Here is a 21819-nt window from a genome sequence, read left to right as displayed (position 1 = left end):
GATATTGATATTTTATAACCGATACCAATTATTTGCATGTTTATGTGCCCGATAACCGATATGCAGAACCGATATTTATTTACTGTTATAAAGTAAATAAATGACTGAGTGAAGTAAATCCATACTTCATACCATCATCTTTAAAAAAGTGTTGAAAATTAGCAGTCTTTCATGTTAAATTTAATCTTCATATTACAACAATAAAAAACATTTTATTTAACGCATCAGCAGCAACACTAATATTAACAATAAGAAAAATACAGGTAGAAGGTCTAATGTTTTCAAATGGAGAAAATAAATAAAGGAAAGGAGTCATATAACTTCAAGCTGTTTAATAGGCTAAAGAGTGAAGAATAATTCACTGGATAATGTTAATTCACTGAATAATATTCTCTGGAATATTGAAATATAACAAACAAAACATCATATTTTATTGTATTTCTCAACTGGCATGTTATATCAGAATTACTAATAATGTTTTTGTCATTCTAGATTATGAAATGCGTGCTGACAAAGTGCTGTTTATGTATGCATTTACACAGAACTATACTCAAACTGTGATCGCTCGCGGAGATAATAAATAATTAATTTCCACAGAGTTGTGTCTATTTAGATGTTATTAGCGAAATAATGGTTATATAGTAAATGTTATTACAATTTAGGGTGTTTTAAACAAGTGAATCTTGTTAAAAGTTACATGTGGTGGCCGTGCTGGAGCATTGAGAAACTCATGGCTGTATTATTTAATTAATGCAAAGTTGCGTCTTAATTGGGAGAAGACTTGACAGATTACCTTAGCCTACGTGACTCCGACTTCATGAGACGATGAGCATATAGACACAAGAGAGCGAATTATATTCAGCACTTTTATTTCCAACATGCGCCCATGCATGGCTGAATATTATTTAATTCACGCAAATATACGTCTTTATTGGGACAGGACTTGACCGTGAGTTCGTCTCTATTTCTAAGAGCCAAGCTGCATAAACTGCATATCAGGCATTTATGTAATACATCTAATTTGTAATAATGGCTGTTATGTTAAATAAAGTTTACTAACTACAGCAAATCATGTACCTGCGCACGCTGTTGTTGTTGTCTTGTTTCCCCTCAGATGCTCTGCAATGGTGATCCTGCGCAAAATTCTCAAAACATCCACAAGATGGCGGCTTTTATCGGTGAATCTGATATTACAAAACTGATATCCGATTATTGTAAAATGCTTAAATATCGGGTAAAATATCGGTAAATCGATATATCGGTCGATCTCTACTCTTAAGCAGCAAATTAGGAGTTTATTGAGGGAAAACTTGTAGTTAATAATGAATAGGTGTTCCCTAATCTCAAGTGTTACCTGCATTTATTATTCCCTCATTTCATTTAAGTATGACTGTATCTGCAAAACCTTTTGTTCTAAATGGAATACTAGAATACTTCTTAATGCATACACAGTATACTGCCTAGTATTTGTTTTTAAATAGGATGCTAAATAGGATGAAAAATATGCTAAATATTTCAATAAATAGTATAGTCACATGACCACTACATACACTACCATCCAAAAAGGGTCAGTAATAATTTTTTAAAGAAATTAATACTGTCATACATACAGTGCCTATTAAATTCAAAAGTGACAGTAATGACTTTTACATTGCTATAGAAAAAAAATATTTTAAACAGATCTTTCTATTCACAAAAATAATTCCACAAAAATAAGGAGCACAATAATTTTTAATACTGATAATAATAATAAGAAATGTTTCATGAGCACCAAATCAGCACTGTAGAATGATTTATAAAGTGTAATGTGATACTACAGTAATGACAGCTGAAAATTCAGCTTTGCCGTCACAGTAATAAATTATATTTCAAATCATATTAAAATATATAAAAAAAACGTTTTTACATTTTAATGATATTTCACAATATAACTGTTTTTAATGTATTTTTTCTCAATTAAATGTAGCCTTGGTGAGCATAAAAGACTTCAAAAACATAGAAAAGCGAGATAATTTTGTGTAAAAATGGCTTAACTTAAAATGAAAAGACACAGTTAATATTCCTTCCCATTCACAAGTCACACTGGAAATAGAAGGTCAAGTTGCATTGCATTGCGAGTGAGAGTGTCCACTGGTTTTGTGTTGCACATTTTAGAAATGTAGTAGGTCATTCGGGCGTTCTATTCATTTGCTAGATGCTGCTTTAAAGTGGTATGCTAGAGAAAAAAGTATGGTAGTTTGCTATTCTGAACATAGCCATAGACATTATTATAGTGCAGAGTGAATGCAGTGCACACAAGATCTATTATTCAGAGTGGCAGATATTTGGCAAGCACTTCTCTTTGTGTTTGCTGTTGACCCTTGTCTAACAGTCGCTGTATGTTCTATATCTGTCCTCAGGTCAGGTGGGATTGGTTGTTGGGCTGTTCTTTGCTTTTCTAGTGCTTCTCCCTGCTGTACTTATTGCCTTCTACTGCATCAAGATAAAAAGCTCCTACTGCCACAAGTGGAGAACACAGAGAGAGAAGAGCAAAGCCAGCAGGTATTACTGTAGCAACACACACACACGTACGCAGTGCCTTTACAAAGTGTTCAGACCCTTTCACTGTTTTGTTAAAAGATTTATGCATGTCCATTTACAAACAAACCACCACAGTTGCAATGTGAAAATGGGTTCATAAAAGTTTGAATGGATTAATAGCAAGAAACTAAAATATCAGACCCTGTATTGAGCTCAGATGTGTCCTGTGTCTTTTGATCATCTCCAGAATTAATGTTTAGTCCTATTATGCAAATTCATTTGATCGGACGTGATTTTAGAAAGGTACACCAGTATGTATTTGTACATGCTGCAAGGCAGAGCAAAAACCTAAAAAAGGTCTTTGAAGTTATGAAAGAACTTTACTAGTTGTTTGAGATTGTATCCATAAAAATAAAAATAAAAACATGTCTGGTCAGTCAAGGCTTCGGTGTTGTCAGATGGACGACATTTTGAGTCATTCATCTTAAAACTGGCTGTTTAGGTAAATTGGGTATTTGGTTCTAGGAGGGACACATTGAATTCATGCCATGGGTGAGAGAATAACTGAACTGAAGTGAGCAATTTCAAACGCCATTGAGAAGTACCACCTGTGGCATGCTGAGGGGTTCAGCGCAATATTATCTTCTTCATGCAAATTTGTGGTATGACTGATTCCTAGAGTTTTTATTTCTTAGATTTCTAGAAATAAAAGAGACAACAGCTTCCACAAGGATATTTCTCAAGGATAACAAACTGTCTCTGTTGCTGGAGTCCGTGATTTTATAGCTAATATCAACATTTTTGATGGTTTTTAACTCACGTTAGGTGAGGAAGCACACACCTTGGACACATTTAAATTCTGTTTCGCTTTGTTTGAAGCAGGACTTGAATTGCTTTCTTCAGAATGACTATTTATATTATGCCTATAACCAGGGGTGTGAAGTAACGAATTACAAATACTCACGTTACAGTAATTAAGTAGTTTTTATCAGTAATTGTACTTTTTTTGAGTAGTTTAAAAATTGTGTACTTTTACTTTTACTTGAGTACATCTTAAGTGCTGTATCGGTACTTTTACTCCGTTTGTGGTCGTTACATGCTTATTTTAATTTTATTTTTTATCCATCAACGTGATTGGATAGAGAGATAGGTATAGGTCTCGTGACTTTCCTCAAATCAAATTGTGCATAGCACGTTCGGTAAATTCCCGCTCACTTATGAGACGAGCGATCTGCGCTGCCTCGTCTCTCTCTCGCGTAACGTTTTTTTTAATTATTATTATTAAAAAAATCTTTATCCATTTTGTACAATCCGCCTTCATTTAGTAAGTACACTCGCACATAAAAATTTTTCAAGTTCAACACTTTTTGTTCCGTTCAGTTGTGGATGCTGCTGATTCACCGAGACCGCCGCGGCTCAGCAAAGGGACATGCGTGTGTGTGTGTTTTCCTTTGAAAAAGTTTCCCCAGAAATACTTTGCTATTTAATGCAGTTTTCCTTACAAATTGTATTATCATTATCAGCATAACAATTCGAGTAAATGTGTAAAAGGTATGGCATGATGCCGTCCTTCTAGAACAATGTGCATTTATGTTAAAATTGTAACACAAATGATCAAGTTTAGTTATTTTTATTTCTTTATTGCAAAATGCTCAAACTGGCACCGTTTTGGAGAGAAATGGGCTCTCATTTGAACCCATATCATGGTGTGTGATACTGAACTGAGTTTCTAATGGTGTTTGTATTTGCACTGTTCTAAACATTAATATTTTATGTGCAACAACAGCATATGCTGTCTCAGTGGCCTGACACATGATTTTAAATCTATTTTTTAAAACTTGATGATTTAAATGGGGATGATTATACTGAGAAATAACTTTCATCTTTTCTTCAACTGAATACTGTTTCCGTGCTGTTTTGATGTATTTTAAAGAGTTGGCAGTCAAAATTAAAACTGCTGGATGAAAGATACTCTTCATTCTTTATGATAAACAAGATAATGTGAATTACAGAATGTACAACGGTTTTAAAATGTATAAATTGCGGTGTACAGCATTTATTATGAGGGGGTAGAATCCACAGCTCAGTACTCACTAGGGATGTAACGATTCGCTCAACTCACGATTCGATTTGATTCACGATTTTGATTCCACGATTCGATTCGATTCACTTTTTTTTTTTTTACAAAATGAGATTTAAGACAAATTATAAATTAAATGTGTCCTTTTATTATTGCTTGGACAAAATGCTTCACATTTATTTGTGAAATTGAAATATAACACTATAATAAAATACTAATATAGGACTTGCATATTATTGCTCTTTTGTTGGTTTTAATTGCTTCTATTGTCCTCATTTGTAAGTCGCTTTGGATAAAAGTGTCTGCTAAATGACAAAATTTAAATATAATGTAAATGTAAATAACAAAACAAAATTTTAAAACAAGCTCCAAATCAAATAAATAAGTAACACAAATAAAATAAATCTCTTCATATAAACAAACTAAGGCTTTGTCTGTGCTCTTTCCTTTTAAAATTAGAGGCAACCACTGCATTTTAATCATGATCCAAACGAAGATGCTGCATACATGCAACATGAGCAGTTTTTAATCTAAATTAGATTGTATAATTTCAAAATTTGAAGCAAAAAGAGAACGGTTTGACTTCAGTTTTGTGAAACTATACATAAAAAATATTTGCATGAAACAGAAACAGCCGACGAGCTGAATTAGATGCAGATTCACTCTCTGCCAGCAGGTGGCGCTTAAAGCATTTCCTTGGTTTTCGCTGTAAACAAAGCTGCGCTGCACTTATGAACTTTAATATGCATTATACAGAAGCATAAATACCATCTAAACTTTTCTAAAGACAGTAAGTTCCCCTCAGACATCCATTCTTATATACTACCCCTAATCGAATCGCGATTTGTTTAGCATCTCAACCGATTTGAATCGTCACATATTTAAATCGATTTTCAACCGGCTCGCGGTTAATCGTTACATCCCTAGTACTCACTACTCAATACTCATGAGTACTTTTAAATAGGCTACTCTTTTACTCTTACTCAAGTAGTTTTTTGGACAAGTACTTTTACTCTACTCACACTACATTTTTTGGAAGTACTTTTACTTGAGTATATTTTTTCAGTACTCTTTCTACCACTGCCTATAACTTAAAATTGAAAAAAATATATACGTTACTCTACATTGATAAATAAACATCAGCCTTAAATTTGACAGAAATAGACTGTTGATAGAATATTTATATAATAAACACATTGATTTTAACCACAAAAAAAAAAAACGTATCCTTGCTATTGACTTTGGGGTCAGTATAAATGGGCTCTTTCAAGCCAAGGTTGATGAGAAATGGGTTCCGTCCTATCACAACTGGCTGATTTTGTGAATTGTCTTTTTAAGCAATTTAGATGTCATGGCTTTTGTGAGTGGAGTACTTTTATGGAACTGCATTACAAAATTCAGTTGGAAAACCATCCATTCCCGAGGCTTTGCCACTTTTCAGCTGATTAATACCATTATAATAGAAGCCATATTTCTTCAGCAGATATTGGTTTCTCAGATAATGTCTTCATCGTTCCTATATCCAATATCTGAATTCCTCAGCTCAAGGAGCTGCTCATACCACTGACTTGCTAGATTATACATTTTCAAAAAAGTCAATTGGTCAATCCTTCTTTGATCCATAATGCTTTTCTACTTGATTTGAAACCAAGATACCAAATCTACTTTGAAGAGACTTCCTTTCCTTATGTGTTTTGCCATATCACATATTCTTATCCCTTAAAGACAAGAACCCCTTCTGTTCATTTACACAATTATGGATATTATCTGGCCCCTTAGATAGTATTAACTCAGTGACCCCCCGCCCCGCCCCCCGCCCTTATCTATAGCCGAGTTGTTTTTAATTTTCTTTTCAGTTCTTTTTTTTATTATTTCAAACACTATCAGTCAGGTATTTCAGAGACAAATTTTGCTTTGTCAGATAGTTTCAAACAATTGTTTTGTGACCTGCTTTATAAAAGACTTTTATAAGAAATAATAGTAGCTGTTCTACAGAGTGCAAGAGCCCCCTGTCTTTCATCTGAGGCCCTCTAAAAATATGCGATTAGTTCAGCTGTCAGTATCCTTTGAAATCTAATTATGTGATCTCTCTTCACTTTTGCTGAAAACAGCAGCTGCAGTGAGATAACTGAGGTTACTTCACTCTGAATCCTCCCCAGTCATTAAAACATTAAAAGTTAGTCAGATTAGGTACAGTATTATCCTTTCTTCTAGTCAGTGGCAAACCAGGTCGCATTTGGCACAGAGCGATTCGCAGCACGTAGGGTCTCACATTTGAACTCTCTTAGTTCTCACTAAATTAAATGCAACCTAATGTACCACAATTACTGATATACATCTGCTAACAGCAAGGTTTCAACTTATCAACTCTTGCACCCAAAAATGAAGATTCTGTAATAATTTTCTAACTCTTCTGTCACTCCAAACATGCATGCCTTTCTTTATTTCTTCTGTGTAACATAAAAGATGTTTTAAGAAGTGGCTTTGTTTTAGTTTTTTTGTTTATACAATAGAAATCAATATTCACCAAAACCATTTAGTTCCCAACATTCTATAAAATATTGTCTTTTATGTTCCACAGAAGAAAGAAATAAGTCTTACAGGCTTGGAAGGGTGAGGGTGAATAAATTATATAAAAATGTAATTTTACAAATGTAAACAGTCGCTTTAAGGCAATTCATGTAAGACTTTAAATCCCAGAATATCTCCTGCAGCTTCAAATGGACATGCTTAAATCTGTTTAGCATCAGTGTCAGTTAGGAAAAATCTGTGTAGAATAAAAAGCCAAAAAAGTAGAGGTCTACCACTTCCAAACCGAGTAGCGATGATGGCATATGACAGGCACGGTTGCAATTCAGAGTATTTCCCATGTATTTTGGGGCACCTCATATTGGCTAACAACTAAATTCAATTGAGAAAATAATCTTTGTGCACGCTCAATGTTAGACAAAAAAATTTATAAATAAATTCTCTCTTTTTTATTAAAATAGCACCTGATAAAGATCTGCTTGTAATAATTTTATTTGACTACTAAGCACAGCTGCAGTGAAGCGTTATTCTCAGCAACAGGCTTTAGGATTGGCAGGCAAGATGACAGAGGTTGAATAGAGCCAAATATAGAGTGATCCTTGCAGAAAACCTGCACACAACCTCTGTCAAGAGAAAAGATTCTTCATTTAGATAATACACTTAGGCCCTGTTTACACCTGGTATTATGATGCGTTTTGGTCGATCGGATCAGAAGTAGACAAGAAAGACACATTCCCATTTACACCTGCTGTTTTAATCCATCTCTTCTAGGCCCTGTCCACACAAACGCGGTTATTTTCAAAACCGCAGCTTTTTCTACGCGGTTTGGCCATTCGTCCACACACAAACGCAGAACCAGGTGTCTGAAACCGAACATTTTTGAAAACGCCTGCCAGGGTTTTTTTGGCTTGTGACGTCGGAGCATGCGCTGTTATCGCAGCCTACTGGAAACTTTTTCAGGCTTCTGATTGGCCAACATGGCTTTACGGTTGAGATTATATCGCCACCTGTTGGCTTGGCATGCTCTTGACAGTGCTTCATAGCATGCGTTTTCATTTTCATGTGGACGGAGATTTTTTTTAAAACGGAAGAAGGAAAAACCCGTGTACGTGTGGACATGGCCTTAGTCCACTTTAAACCACTTCTGTCGTGATTTTGAGGGGAGGGTCTTTGGGTGAGTGCATGTATTGGCTTTTTCTGATTTTTCGTTATAATATTGCAAAATAAGCTTGCACAATTTACAGTGCATGCATAATTATTATGCAAGTTGATATTCTGATCATTTTTTTGTTCCAAATACTTTTGACCAATTCCAAACCACATCATTTTTAATAACTAATATTAATTTTGTATTTAATCGTTTATAAGTGATATATAATTGTCCATGAAGGCTGGAAGTAAAAAAAAACCTCCTTATATTCAGGTGTGCATAGTTATTAAGCAGGTTTTCTTGTGCAGATAAAATGAGCCAAAAAAGAGATTTAACTCAGACTGAATCAAAAACTCCGGTTGCAGTGTTATCGTGTCTACAGCGATAGACTGGCTAGATTTTTGGCTTGTGACGTCGCAGCATGCGCTGTTATCTCAGCCTACTGGAAACTTTTTCAGGCTTCTGATTGGCCAACATGGCTTTACGGTTGAGATTATATCGCCACCTGTTGGCTTGGCATGCTCTTGACAGTGCTTCATAGCATGCGTTTTCATTTTCATGTGGACGGAGATTTTTTTTAAAACGGAAGAAGGAAAAACCCGTGTACGTGTGGACATGGCCTTAGTCCACTTTAAACCACTTCTGTCGTGATTTTGAGGGGAGGGTCTTTGGGTGAGTGCATGTATTGGCTTTTTCTGATTTTTTTATTAAATGCCCATGAGAAGGATGCAATACTAGAATTTGCTAAGTTAAGGCATGACCATTGGACAGCGAAATGCTCACTGGGTCAGCACAGTCAGAAAAAAACAAGCAGGGAAGAAAAGACACATGGTAACTGTAAAAGAATTAAGAATTAGGTGTGAAACCATCAGGAACCATTTAGTCTCCAGTTCAACCATTTTCCAAAACTGCAACCTGAGTCTCCAGAAGTAAAAGGTGTCAGATTCTCAGACTTTTCTGGATAGGAGATGGACTAAAAATTATTGAAAGAGTGGTACAAGAGGATGTGGTGCTGGTCCTTTAAGAGTCTCTCTCAACTTATGTCTATAAAGCCTATAAAAATCAGTCTTCATGTACATTATTTTACAACACTTCAGCGTGTTATTCTTATTAAGTGAGGGTCTTTTTTTAGGATTTTTTACCCAAGCAAAGTCTCTAAGAACCTGACACCTTTAACCTCTGGAGACTCAGGTTGCAGTTTTGGAAAATGGTGGAACTGGAGACTAAATGGTTCCTGATGGTTTCACACCTAATTCTTCACCTAAATTATTTTGCAGTTACCATGTGTCTTTTCTTCTCCACCTGTGTTTTCTGATCCAGTGAGCATTTTGCAGTCCAGTGGTCATGCCTTAACCTTGCAATTTCTTTATTGTATTAGTTTTGAATATTTCTCATGGGCATTTAATAATTTTTGACTTTTCAGTTTGAGTTAAATCTCTTTTTTTGGCTCATTTTATCTATAACGAATACCTGCTTAATAATTAAGCACACCTGACTATGAGAAGTTTTTCACTTCAAGCCTTCATGGACAATTATATATATCACTTATAAATGATTAAATACAAAATTAATACTAGTTATTAAGACTGATGTGGTTTGGAATTGGTAAACTGTGCTTGGAAAAAAAATATGGTCAGAATATCAACTTCTAATAACGTACTGTACATTAGAACGTGAAAGAAGAGCTGCAGCTTTCATTTCTGCTGATAGCAACAAAACAATGTAGAATGCTGTGGGGTTTTTTTAGAATCAGGACTGGTAAGACAACATTGACATTTTTTTGCCTTCATACCAAACACATGAGCGATCACATTACGAGAACAATCCGATCGAATGTGTTTTCGACTACCTCTGGAAGTGGTTGAAAGTGGACAAGCTCAAAACATTTTATACCCCATTTACCCTTGTATTTGAGCATTGTCTTGTTGTGATCAGATCGACCAAATCTCATCTTAATACCAGGTGTAAACAGGGCCTTAGAATAGACCTGTATTGGGCTCTTCCTGTGTCCCTGTTTTGACGTTTATTTAATCACTCACTATGGCAAGAACCTTTCTGTTCACAATTTTGCATCCTCAATAGCTACATTTACATGCGCCCATATAATCTGTTATTTATTGAGTGATGGCTCAATAGGATTGAAAAGCCTTCAAGGAAACACAAGTCAATCTGACTGAGCTCAATTCGTATGAATTTGTGTGGAGTAGATCTGGTATTTTCCAATCAAAAAGTGTTAGAAAACAAGCCGTTAGTAAATGAATAGAGTGCAAGTCTAAAAGGAGCAATTTTTTTTTTAAAGAATAGCATTAGAATAGAGACTGCTAGAGTTAGAGGCAGAGTTGCCAGGTTTTCACAACAAAACCCGGCCAATTGCTACTCAAAGCTAGCCCAATGACGTTTCGAGGGGGTTCCCCCAGTAAAAATCGTGCTTGGGGGGTTAAATACATGTTTTTTGGTCGAGGTTCCCCTGGTAAAATTTGCATCGCAGGGGCTAAATATCACGTTATTGGGGTCGCTTCAACCCGCGGATGTGAAAAACAACCGGTTTTCCTGCGGAATTGGCAACACTGGTTAGAGGGTGAAATAACGATGGAAGAGGTGTGTTTTTAGCCAATTCTTGAAGATGGTTAAGGACTCAGCTGCTCGGACTGAGTTGGGCAGGTCATTCCACCAGGAGGGAACAGTTAATGTAAAAGTCCGTGAAAGTGATTTTGTGCCTCTTTGGGATGACACAATAATACGCTGTTCACTTGCAGAACGCAAGCTTCTAGAGGGCACATAAGTCTGAAGACTACTTACATCTTACAAACTGGTCAGTGGAAGAAACTGAATATTTACTTGCTTATGTAATTGCCCATGTAACCCTTCTGATATATTTGTCAGCTTTCCCTTAGTAATCAAGGCAGTAATACAATGCTGAAGTTAACTCCAAAAATGTTGTGACGGTATTGACAGGGTCCTTTCTTATGCGCTAAAGTTTCGTTTGAATACAGAATGCACATGAGAACGAAAATGTTAATTGAATTGCAATGTATACGGTTCATGTAAACAGAATTTCAGAATCTAAAATCATATTGAATTGATTTGGATTAACAAAATTAGTGAATGTAAACATACCTATTGTCTTGGCATCATGTTTACCAAGTTTAATGACAATCACACAAATCCCCAAGGAGGAGTATTTAGAAGTTCACTGCATGCCCTTTTCACAAAATCCAAAATGGCTGACTTCCTGTTGGGTGGAGCTAATGAATGTAAGGGTTAAAGCTGTCCAAGTTGGTGACAACAGTAATAATAAATAATAATAATAAATAATTAGTAACATTTATATAGCGCTTTTCTGGGTACTCAAAGCGCTTAACATGAAAGTGGGGAATCTCCTCAATTCAGTAGTATGTAAGTATGAAACACTCACTATTTGTAGCTTATTCTCACACCAAAATATGTAAATTGTGAAATCATTAGCTGATTAGCATACTAACTGTAGCAGTTGACTGAACAGTTACTCCCCAATAAGAAAGGCAGTCCTAATGAGTGAGAGTCTGTCTGCTCTAATTATTTGATGCTTTGTTTTTCTTTGCCAGACCAAACGGATCAGAGGCAATGTTAGATACAAATAAGCATGCCGAACAGTGGGTGGTGAAGCGTGCGGTTTGGATATTTTATGGAATTCGTTTCCCCTCACTACCTGTTCTTGAATGCAGTAAATATAGGACAACACATCAAACATTTGGACTGGGTTTTACTCATTCATATAGACGTTTTTCCTGAAGTCACGCCTTACTCTTAACTGGAAGGATGCTTTACATTTCCGGTCTCCAGTGTTTCTAGTCAAATTAGCGTATATTCCGAGCTGATAATCTAATGTTAAACCTACCTATTAAAATGTTTTTAAAAAGCACATGGCTCCATAGCGCCATCACTTTACAGTGTCGCGATGACTGTCATTTGCCAGTGCCTTACTCCTCAAAGTTTAATGAGTGTGTAGATTACACGAAGCTGCCGACGTTAGCTACATTAAAAACAGATGGGCGCTATTTGAATGGGTTCCTATGGAGACCGGAAGAGCATCCAATCGGAAGTTAGAATTCGTAATGGTGGCGCTCATCGTTTACTCAGGAAAAAGGTCTACACAGTAGTAGGTTTTATGGGAAATTACACATGCCCCAATGGAATCTTGTAAGAAGTGAATTTTTCAAGTTGAAATCTGCTTTTCTCTCGAGTCTTCACATCAATGCTAGTCCGCTATCAGTTCTCAAACGCAGCTGTCTAGCACTTATTTTAAGAAATAACTGCACCTACATACATCCAGGCCTCGTTTCTGCTTGTCTCCAGCCCTACATGCTCCTCCAATCTAAGAACAACCGAATCTCAGCTTGTGAAGATAAATCTGTTCGTAGCTTCCCAGTGGCGGCAGCATCTTAGTATTATGTTGTGATAAAAAGACACATTCATTTTCAACACATACCGGTGAGACTCTGAGGATTTGACTGTATATGCTGAAAACGGCATTTCATTTTGACAGGCTCAGCAGGATATCACGTTTATATTGTGGTTTTTCACACAAAAAGAAAGGTATAAGGTTCATTTGAAGTGATGGTCAACCTTGGAAAAACATTAATTTAACAGTGTAAAGTCTTTAAATTGAAGGATCTTGAGAGATCTTTCTGCTTTTACAACAGTTTTAACCCTGCAAAGCCTGACGTATAAACTAATAGTCAGAAATATTTGTTTTTATTAAACGTTTGGACAAAATCTTATATAATATGAATATAGGGAGAATATGGAGCTCACACACTTTAGGAGGAACTCAAGGTTGCTGTTTTATATGATCAGAAATAAGACAAATGTGTGATATTTCTGTAAATCAGTGAGATTGTTATAACAGTACAGCAGACAACTTGCAAAAAAGTTCTAGTGTATATCTAACCGATATTTTTTTTTCTTTCAGACCTGTTTCAGGACCCAAACCACTCATAGTTCCATCCGCTTTCCGAAAATGACGCTTGCAGAATTCATTCTTAAAGACTGCAGCCAGCCTATTTGCACTAAATAAGGACCCTTGGCGACTGGTACTATAGTGAGCTGTCTCACAAGGGATGGAAGAGCATGGTGCTAGGGCCCTGGATGAGGCCTCGCAAACCGGCGCTCAAATACAGCCGGGCACAGCGGAGATGACGCGGTTTTGCATGAAAAACATGCAGACTGAGAACGTTTTGGATAGACCATCACATTGCCAAAACTTGACTTTTTATCACCTTGCAATTTTTGTACTTAATTGTTGTTGCTTTTTAATGCTATGCATCTGTCTTGTTTACATTTTTTGTTTGACTATCATCTATTTGTCAAGTGCCAAAGATGTTGTTTTGTTTAATGCCTGGATTGTTTCATTTGTTGTACTGTGCTGTATGTGATTTTGCGTTTGGTACATAAAATATGTTATACCTTTTTAGTAAAGACACCATGTTGTTGTGGCCGTCCTCACTTTATGGCAGACTTTACATCAGGTCTAATTCTTTACATCAGGTTAAAATCAACAGAGATTTGCAGTGAACAGTGAATTCTAAATGAGAATAATGGTTGTAAAAAGGAATAATGTTGTAATTAAAAAAATTAAAGATTAAGTGTGTGATTTCTGTGCAAAACTGATGCAAAAACAATGACAAACAAGTTATCTAAATGGTATTGGTATTATAAAACTGTTTATAATTTAAAACTGGTTTGCTCTTACATTAGACTACTATGAAAACCTGTCACTAAAGACTAATTTAGTGTTTAGATTTAGTCCATAAACGTGTCTTCTTGTTAAAATTTTTAAACGGGCTTATTAAAAAACAAAAAAACAGAAATTCATGTGCTTTTCCTGTGAAAAGTGCAACCCAATCTCATGGCAATTTGTACATATTTTACGAGGTGGCTAATTCAGACGACCTCCCTTTCACGATTTTGTATGATTTCTGTGAGGGCTAGGTTTAGGGGTGGTCATTCGTACAAATTGACCTCATACGAATTCGTATGATTTGTGAAAAATTTTACATATTTTACGAGGTGGTGAATTCGTAGGAGCCACCTCATAAAATACGTACACACTTGTTGTGAAATAGCATTGGAAAAGTGATAATGTCTCAAATGAACCACTTGCGTATCTTACCAATCAATGCATTCTCTTAAACTCAGCATAACTTGTATGGAATCATTATCATTGTACATTTTTGTAAATCATGAAGTCCTAGTTAATCTTTATTGCTGAAGTACAGCAAGTCTGGTTTGTAGTCATCACAATTGGATGATTTGGAATGCATATTTCCCTATATTTATAACAGAAATGAATGTAGAATGTATGATTTTAATGACAGAAGAAACAATTTATAATGTCCCACAACTGGTGGAAACATCTTTTTCGGACCTGGCTACAGCAGAGAGTTTGGCCTTGAAAAGCGTATTTAAATTTTATTTCTACACTCTAAAAAATGCTGGGTTAAATACAACCCAGTGCTGGGTAAAATAGGGACAAACCCAGCAATTGGGTTGTTTTGACCCAGCGGTTGGGTTACTACCCAGAAGGTTGGGTTCAACATTTAACCCATCCGCTGGGTCAAAACAGCCCAATAACCTGTGAGGTGTTGAGCTCTAAGATGTTCAAGTGAAGCGCTGCTGGATTGTAGTACCACATGACTCCACCTGCATGAAACGGTGGCTCTCTACAACTGAATCTCAAACCCTAGAGAGGCTTCTGTTTGATTTGCAGCTCATTACACACAGTCAGACCTGCCTCACCCCCTCATATGGACCGATAAAGCTCCACTGACAGCTGCGGCTGGTACATTTTAGGGCAGGGAGGAACTGAAACTCTGCTGTCAGCAGAAACACTCATCCCTCTAAATTGACGAGCAGTCTTTCCGCTTCAATTTTTGTTTTTACTTGAAATGAATCCTGCTCAGTGTCGTGGCCATATTCAGTCTGCTGAGCAGGCACTTCTCACGCTGTGCTCGTGTACATTGCATTGTATTGGTTTTAATTAAATTTCGTTTCTCACTCTCCTACATGCCCTGAGTCCATCCCTCTCATGTCTATGGGAGATGGTGTGTGATTAATTATATAGGAAAAGGTAAAGGAGCTGTTAAGTCAGGAGAAGAAATCGAGCAGTGTAGTAGAAAATAGGACTGAATCACCCACTCTCAATATCAGCACCTATTCCCTCTTTAATAAAACAGGACACTAAAAATGCTTGTGCAGTCGGTGTGATTTAATGTTATGTTAAAAAATAAAACAACATTTACTGTATGACACTTTCAACGAACAGGGTAATACAATGGTTAAAACCTCATTTGTGTTAGTTTATTTTCTAGCTAAAAATCAATTAAATAAATAGGCCTATTAAAATATACATATTCTTTCTTTTTCACAATATGATTCAATTACTTAACATTAGTTAATGCATTAGCAATATGTTGATATTGCTACAATATCAATAGGCTATAGTGTTTTTATGTATTTAAATATTTGTATTCATTATTTATATTTTATGTACTATTTATTTATTCTTGATTATTCTTTAGTATTTAGTACATTAGGAAATAAAAGTAAAACTACTCATTCAGTACATTTACATGGACAACAATAATACGATTTAATACGATTAAGACAATACTCTGATTAAGAATCTACCATGTAAACAGAGATTTTGGATTAGGCCTACCTTAATCTGGCTAAAGTCATAATCGAAGTAAACACTAATCGAATTAAGACATGTGGAGTAGGCCTATTCCTATTTTAGTCACATTACTGAAGTGCAGTAAAGACATGTAAACACCTTAATCACATTATTACCGTCGTGTAGGACTTTTCGCCGCATTTTGCGACAGGATACACACACGGCAGTGCTCAACCGTTCGATAGCAAACAAAAGAATGGCTTCAACAACGCCGTCGTCTGTTTGCATGTATAGCATGACAAATAATTAACTGCACTTGAAGCTTTCAGTAAATTAAAAATGAAACACCCAAAACTGTATATGCCATCATAATGAAGACGAACTATATGTTTATAGGTGAAATTCCAGAGGGGATGTCGGATGGCGTCGCGTGGTGACGTAATGACGTGTGCCATTAAATGAATTATATACTATAACATGTAAAACGGGAACATGAAAGGAATATTCTAAAATCAACTCATGTAAACACCTTAATCATAATATTGTCTTATTTAGAATAAGGTAAATAATTAGATTACTGATGTCCATGTAAACGTAGACATTGTTAGTTCACATTAACTCAGGTTCATTAAATAATAGTAACAGATACAACTTTTGATAATGTATAACTATGTATTAACTATGATTAATAAATGCTTTAGTAGTATTTCTCGTAGTTATGTTAACTAAAGTAGGTCCACCTATGATAATTCTCTGATTTTAGTCACTAGTCAAGAAGGTCACGTTTTTAGATCCAAGGTCAAGATCTCTGATGTGGAACAGGCCAATATTACCTTTTTTATGGGGGAGAGACAGACATTTGATGTTTAAAACTAGCTACTTTTAATTTCATTTCATTTAACTTCGTTTATTATATCGAACACATCGAACAGTTCTTGCCAGAACACAGAAAGTGGACTGTTTTTGCTGACTATTGTTCTCAGGATCTTCAAAACTTTGATGACCGAACAGATGCAGCAGTTCAGCACAGATAAGAAATTAAACAGCATTAAACTTGATTCTGCTCCACTTTATAGCGTATCCCACAAAGCCACGCGCACAAACGGATGAACAAGAAAAGAAAGACCCTGTTAAAAAGCTACTTGGAGAGGTTACAGCCTCTTACATAGAGCCATATGCTCTGAAACATGTCCATGATAATGTGACTAGATCATTGGTGAGTCAATAGCACCGGAGGCCACAGTCTGTTCTTTAACTTCATAAGACAAGGGCAGAATGAAATAGAACTGAGTAAGAGGTAATTCAATAGAGCGTAATCCAATTGAGTCGAGCACAGAACAATGGGACAAAGTGTAATTGAAACGTAATGTTAGGCAGTAGCATTCAATTCAACGGAACAGAACATGATACAAGAATGTAGAACAAATTACAACCTAGAAATGTCACTGCATATCGGGTCGGACATGAGAGTCGAGCGCGTCGCTGCTTATAAATTGAAACAGCAGTAGCTCCTCAGCGGCCAGCAAACAGGGCACTTAACTCTGATTTTAATTACATTTGTTGGGGGGAAACCATCAACAGTATTGAGGCATCAAAGCACAATTTATGTTTAACTATTGATCCCGCTGTTCTTTGATTCTGCCGATTGTGTGCAAAAACTTCCCATTACAGCAACGTCAAGGTCACATCTGGCAACATGCCTGCGAAAGTGAGCCGATCTTGGTCTGGGCTGAGCTGTTGTTGATGTTGGTCAGGTGAGTCTAGGAGTATTGCACTCGACATTAAAGATGCACTTTGAAGAAAGTGCTTGCATTAATAATTGATGCAGGCCGCCTGTAATCAATTTGGTATGCCTACCACAGTACAGCTCAGCTTTTGGACTCAGCAGAGCTCTATTTGAGTCTGAATGTAAAATAGCATATGAGGACTAGGCCTATAGAGCCTGTCAGCCATTCACTCGCGGCTACATTATATCCAATGGCGTAGATTGTGGAATTTCCAACAATTTTCCGTTGTTGTTACTGCTATTGCTTCGGTGCCAAATGTGAATTTGTGTGCTTTTGAAAGCCAAAGCGGAATGTAAGTGACAGTTTGCCGTTTTAGAAACATAAAAATCTCTCGCTCAAAAGCTGAAGAGTGGCAGAACTGAACTGATCTCAATAGCTGTGGTTTTCTCACCCAAACTCTGAATCAGACATTCAATCCTTTGGATAGCAGCTCAGATGCGTCACTTCTCAGATTCATCTCCCCCCCCTGAGTGTCACAAAAAGACTCTTGCAGTCTGCTGGGGAACTCTTTCTTCTTCAGCTGTTTTCATGACAGAGGTATGGAGTATGTTATCAACTTATGTGGCTTATACTGGTGCGCTGAAAGTTCAAATAGGGTACAATGGGGTTAAAACCCATTCTTAAAAGTGGGAACTTATTTCTCTTTTTTTATATGCATACTGAAAATTAATGCAGCTAATTTGTGTAAATAGGCAAAATAATACTTTTTCCATTAAAGCTGATGTAAGAATAAATACATCAAGAGTCTTTAACCCCACACTTCAGACACTACAGTGCAGATCTAGTTTGCAACATTTTCATGTACAAATATTTTTGATATGGGTGGTTTTGAGTGGATTTAAGCACATACTTGTTCAAAATAGCCACTTCAGCAAATGGTGTATCAGTTGTCTGTTCATATAATCATCTCTGGTATTTCAGAACCTCTTAATTAAGTGTTTTATAAGGACTTTTTAGTCTGCTTTCAGAAAATGGACACCTGGAAGCTGAGATGTTAGAATAGACATATGTCAATCACATTCAACAAAACTGACAAACAATCAAGTATTTTCTCAGCATATCTATTTATTAATGAATAATGTTTATTACCTCTGATCATAAAGCTTTTAGTCACATTGCACCCTATATTTATTAAGATGCCATTACCTTTCAAGAAACCAAGTATAAGAGCATTGGAAAGTACATTTGGCATAATACAGTACAAAGTATCAAAAGACTAAAAAACACTATTCAGCACCCGTTTTTGAATTAGGCAACATATAATATTTGGTGAAAATGAATGATCATTAAAGCTAAACAAGTGAAATACCACTCACAAGTGAAACGTAAATGTTAATAGATGTGTTATTGTCTCCAGATATCCATGGAGAGCAAGGAGAAAACTCCTGTAAGATACTGCAGAAACAACGTGACAAAAATCACTTTGGTTGTCAAATTCTGTACATGTTGTTTTGAATGTTATTTTATATAATTGATCAATTAATTATTTTTATAATTTATTTTTGTTACCTTGTCTGTTTTTCTATTTAAATTTTGTGGAAAGCTATAAAAATCTGTCTTCTCTATGCAGTCAATAAGAATATCAATAAACAGCCAGTTTAAGTGTTCATTGAACCACATTTTTTTTTCCTGAGCAACAGCGGTAGAAACATTCAATAGCTTTTTCTAGACTTTAGGTATGTATGTCTATACAGAGAATGACCTTCTAAAACTCTACCCTGAGGAAAACTCACTTAAAGGGGTCATATGATGCTGCTTAAAAGAACATTATTTTGTGTATTTGGTGTAATGAAAAGTGTTTATGCGGTTTAAGGTTCAAAAAAAATTATTTTCCACATACAGTACATTATTGTTTCTCTTCAATGCCCCGCCTTTCTGAAATGCGTCGATTTTTACAAAGCTCATCGAAAAGCGAGGTGTGCTCTGATTGGCCAGCTATCCAGTGTGTTGTGATTGGCCGAATACCTCAAGCGTGTGACGGAAATGTTACACCTTTTACCATATTGTGATGCCGTGTCCCAGCGCAATGAGACAAAACCAATAAAACCCATTATAAACGAGGCATTTGTTGCATCCAGTGGGGACATAATTACTGATTATAATGACTTATACTGTGTTTTTACGTGTTGCATCGCACCACGTAAACATAAAACCATGTCTGCATTTGTGATCGGAGAAACGACAAACAACAAGCGCTACTCTACACTGCTCAAAACTTGCATTTGAATCATCAGTGGCAAATTCTTTAAATATGAAAACTTACTTACAGACGGTGAGTCAGATCAGTCGACATTGTAGTCTACTCTCCAGGATCAGGAAACAATCCTCCATAAAATGTGCTGCACACATCTGAATATTTGGGTTGAAGTGTTCTGGAACAGTGTTGTAAATGCAACTTGACCACTGATTTCTAGTTGTGTCCACTTTTGGAAGGCCAAACAAAGTAGTTTCGCTTTCACAACGAAACACACAGCATCTTCACAACATGGCGGCGGTGGCAGCAACAATAAAGTTACGCCTTCTTTCTTTGTGTGAACATTTAGGCGGCATTATGCAAATCTTCCCACATCCTGACGTAGATATGTGGGGGCGTGTTTAAACGAGGTGTTTTAGGGGGGCGTGGACCAGTCTTAACTTTTATAAAGAATATCTCTTTGGGTTTGAGACTTTAGTCTTTGCAACTTTAGGGATCTTATCTATTCACGAACCGCCTGTAACACTCCAAAGAGAAAGGAAAACTTGAAATCGCATCATATGACCCCTTTAAGTAAAAAAATTGTGACAACTAAATAAAAATCTCCTACAGAGTAAATTAGCTGCTTTCCACAGTTTAATTACCACTGTAAAAATAGCACAGTAAATCAAGGATCTGTAGGTTGGTATTCATGCTCTTACTCATAGTCTCTTGAAGATAGTTAATAGGCGTAATGTTAATTTAGATCAGTGCATCTCAGCTAGTGGGCTACAGGTCTGACAGGTTTGAGGATAGCAGGAAGAAAAAAGGCTATATGCAAATAATATGCAACTAATCATATACAGTAATTGTGAAGGGTTGGGATAACAAATGCATCTTTCAAAAGGGATGAAAATCTATACATTTGTTGTTGATGACAAAGCTTGACATCTAAATAACATATACATTGTCACTTGTCAGAAGCAGCAAAATTAGTCAGATGCTACCCTTTTGTTGGATGTAAACAGTATCTTCCTGGAAAACAGAACACTGTGTACTAAAAGCTAAACCTCATCCCAGCTGTGATGTAATGCTAATGCAGAAGTATGATGGTGTGGGTTGTTTTGCTGTTTCAGGGTCTGAATGTTGTGCAGAAACTGAGAGACCAATCAATTACAAACTATACCAAGAAATTCAAGATCAGAATATCTGACTGTGATCCGGTAACATAAGAGAGACTCAATGAGTCATGAAACATGGTAGTTACACAAAACATTAATGACTCAAACACAAGAAATTCAGTGTTTTAGAGTCACGTCAGAATCCAGACCGCTTCCCACTGAAGCCCTGTGGATTGAGCTGCTGAGTCACGCTATTTAAGCAATTTAGGTTTTTAGGCTTTATTTAGTATAATAAGTTAGATAATCAACTCACTTTATTCCCAACTGTGTAAGGTGGAGAGATTCATTTTCTCACATTTTTATTCCAGTCACTGATTTGAAATAAAACAAAGAGGTTAAAAGGTTGTTTCAGTTTTTTTCGCTACACTCTTAAACTACTTTTTAATTCACAACAAATTAAATAGATCATTTGACACACAGCTATTGCTAAATAAGGGTGCCGTGGCAGAGCTATAGGGAGCCACATTGTTTGTCCGACACTCCAAATCTGCACAAAATTTCACAATCTGAGCCCAAGAGCTGTTGTTAGCTTATCACAGGTTTACTGCCACCTTTGCCGCTATGCAAGAGTAATTACCTGTGAAAAACCAATTAAATTTGCATTGTAATAAAGCTGAGATTACAAACGTAATTAATTTTCAATTATGAGGAAGCACCAACAAAATTATTACACAAGAACGGCCAACTACCTCAGTAAAGAGGCTCATTTAGGTAACGTCTTGCATCGTGTCTTATATATTCTGCA

General features: G+C 36.2%; 1 protein-coding gene across 1 annotated transcript in view; it reads left to right on the top strand.

Moving 5' to 3' along the window:
* LOC107597902 (disintegrin and metalloproteinase domain-containing protein 19-like) overlaps positions 1 to 2780 on the top strand; it is a 45874-nt gene extending 43094 nt beyond the window's left edge. The window contains exons 17-18 of the mRNA XM_016289107.1: positions 2400 to 2541; positions 2768 to 2780. Of these exons, the coding sequence (XP_016144593.1) occupies positions 2400 to 2541; positions 2768 to 2780 (155 nt within the window). The remainder of the gene's footprint in view (positions 1 to 2399; positions 2542 to 2767) is intronic.
* Positions 2781 to 21819: the final 19039 nt, after the last annotated feature.

Source organism: Sinocyclocheilus grahami, unplaced genomic scaffold (genome assembly GCF_001515645.1).
Source record: "Sinocyclocheilus grahami isolate Dianchi unplaced genomic scaffold, SAMN03320097.WGS_v1.1 scaffold240.1, whole genome shotgun sequence".
NCBI lineage: Eukaryota > Metazoa > Chordata > Actinopteri > Cypriniformes > Cyprinidae > Sinocyclocheilus > Sinocyclocheilus grahami.
Note: the sequence above shows the minus strand (reverse complement) of the source record. Positions and strands in the feature narration are given on the sequence as shown.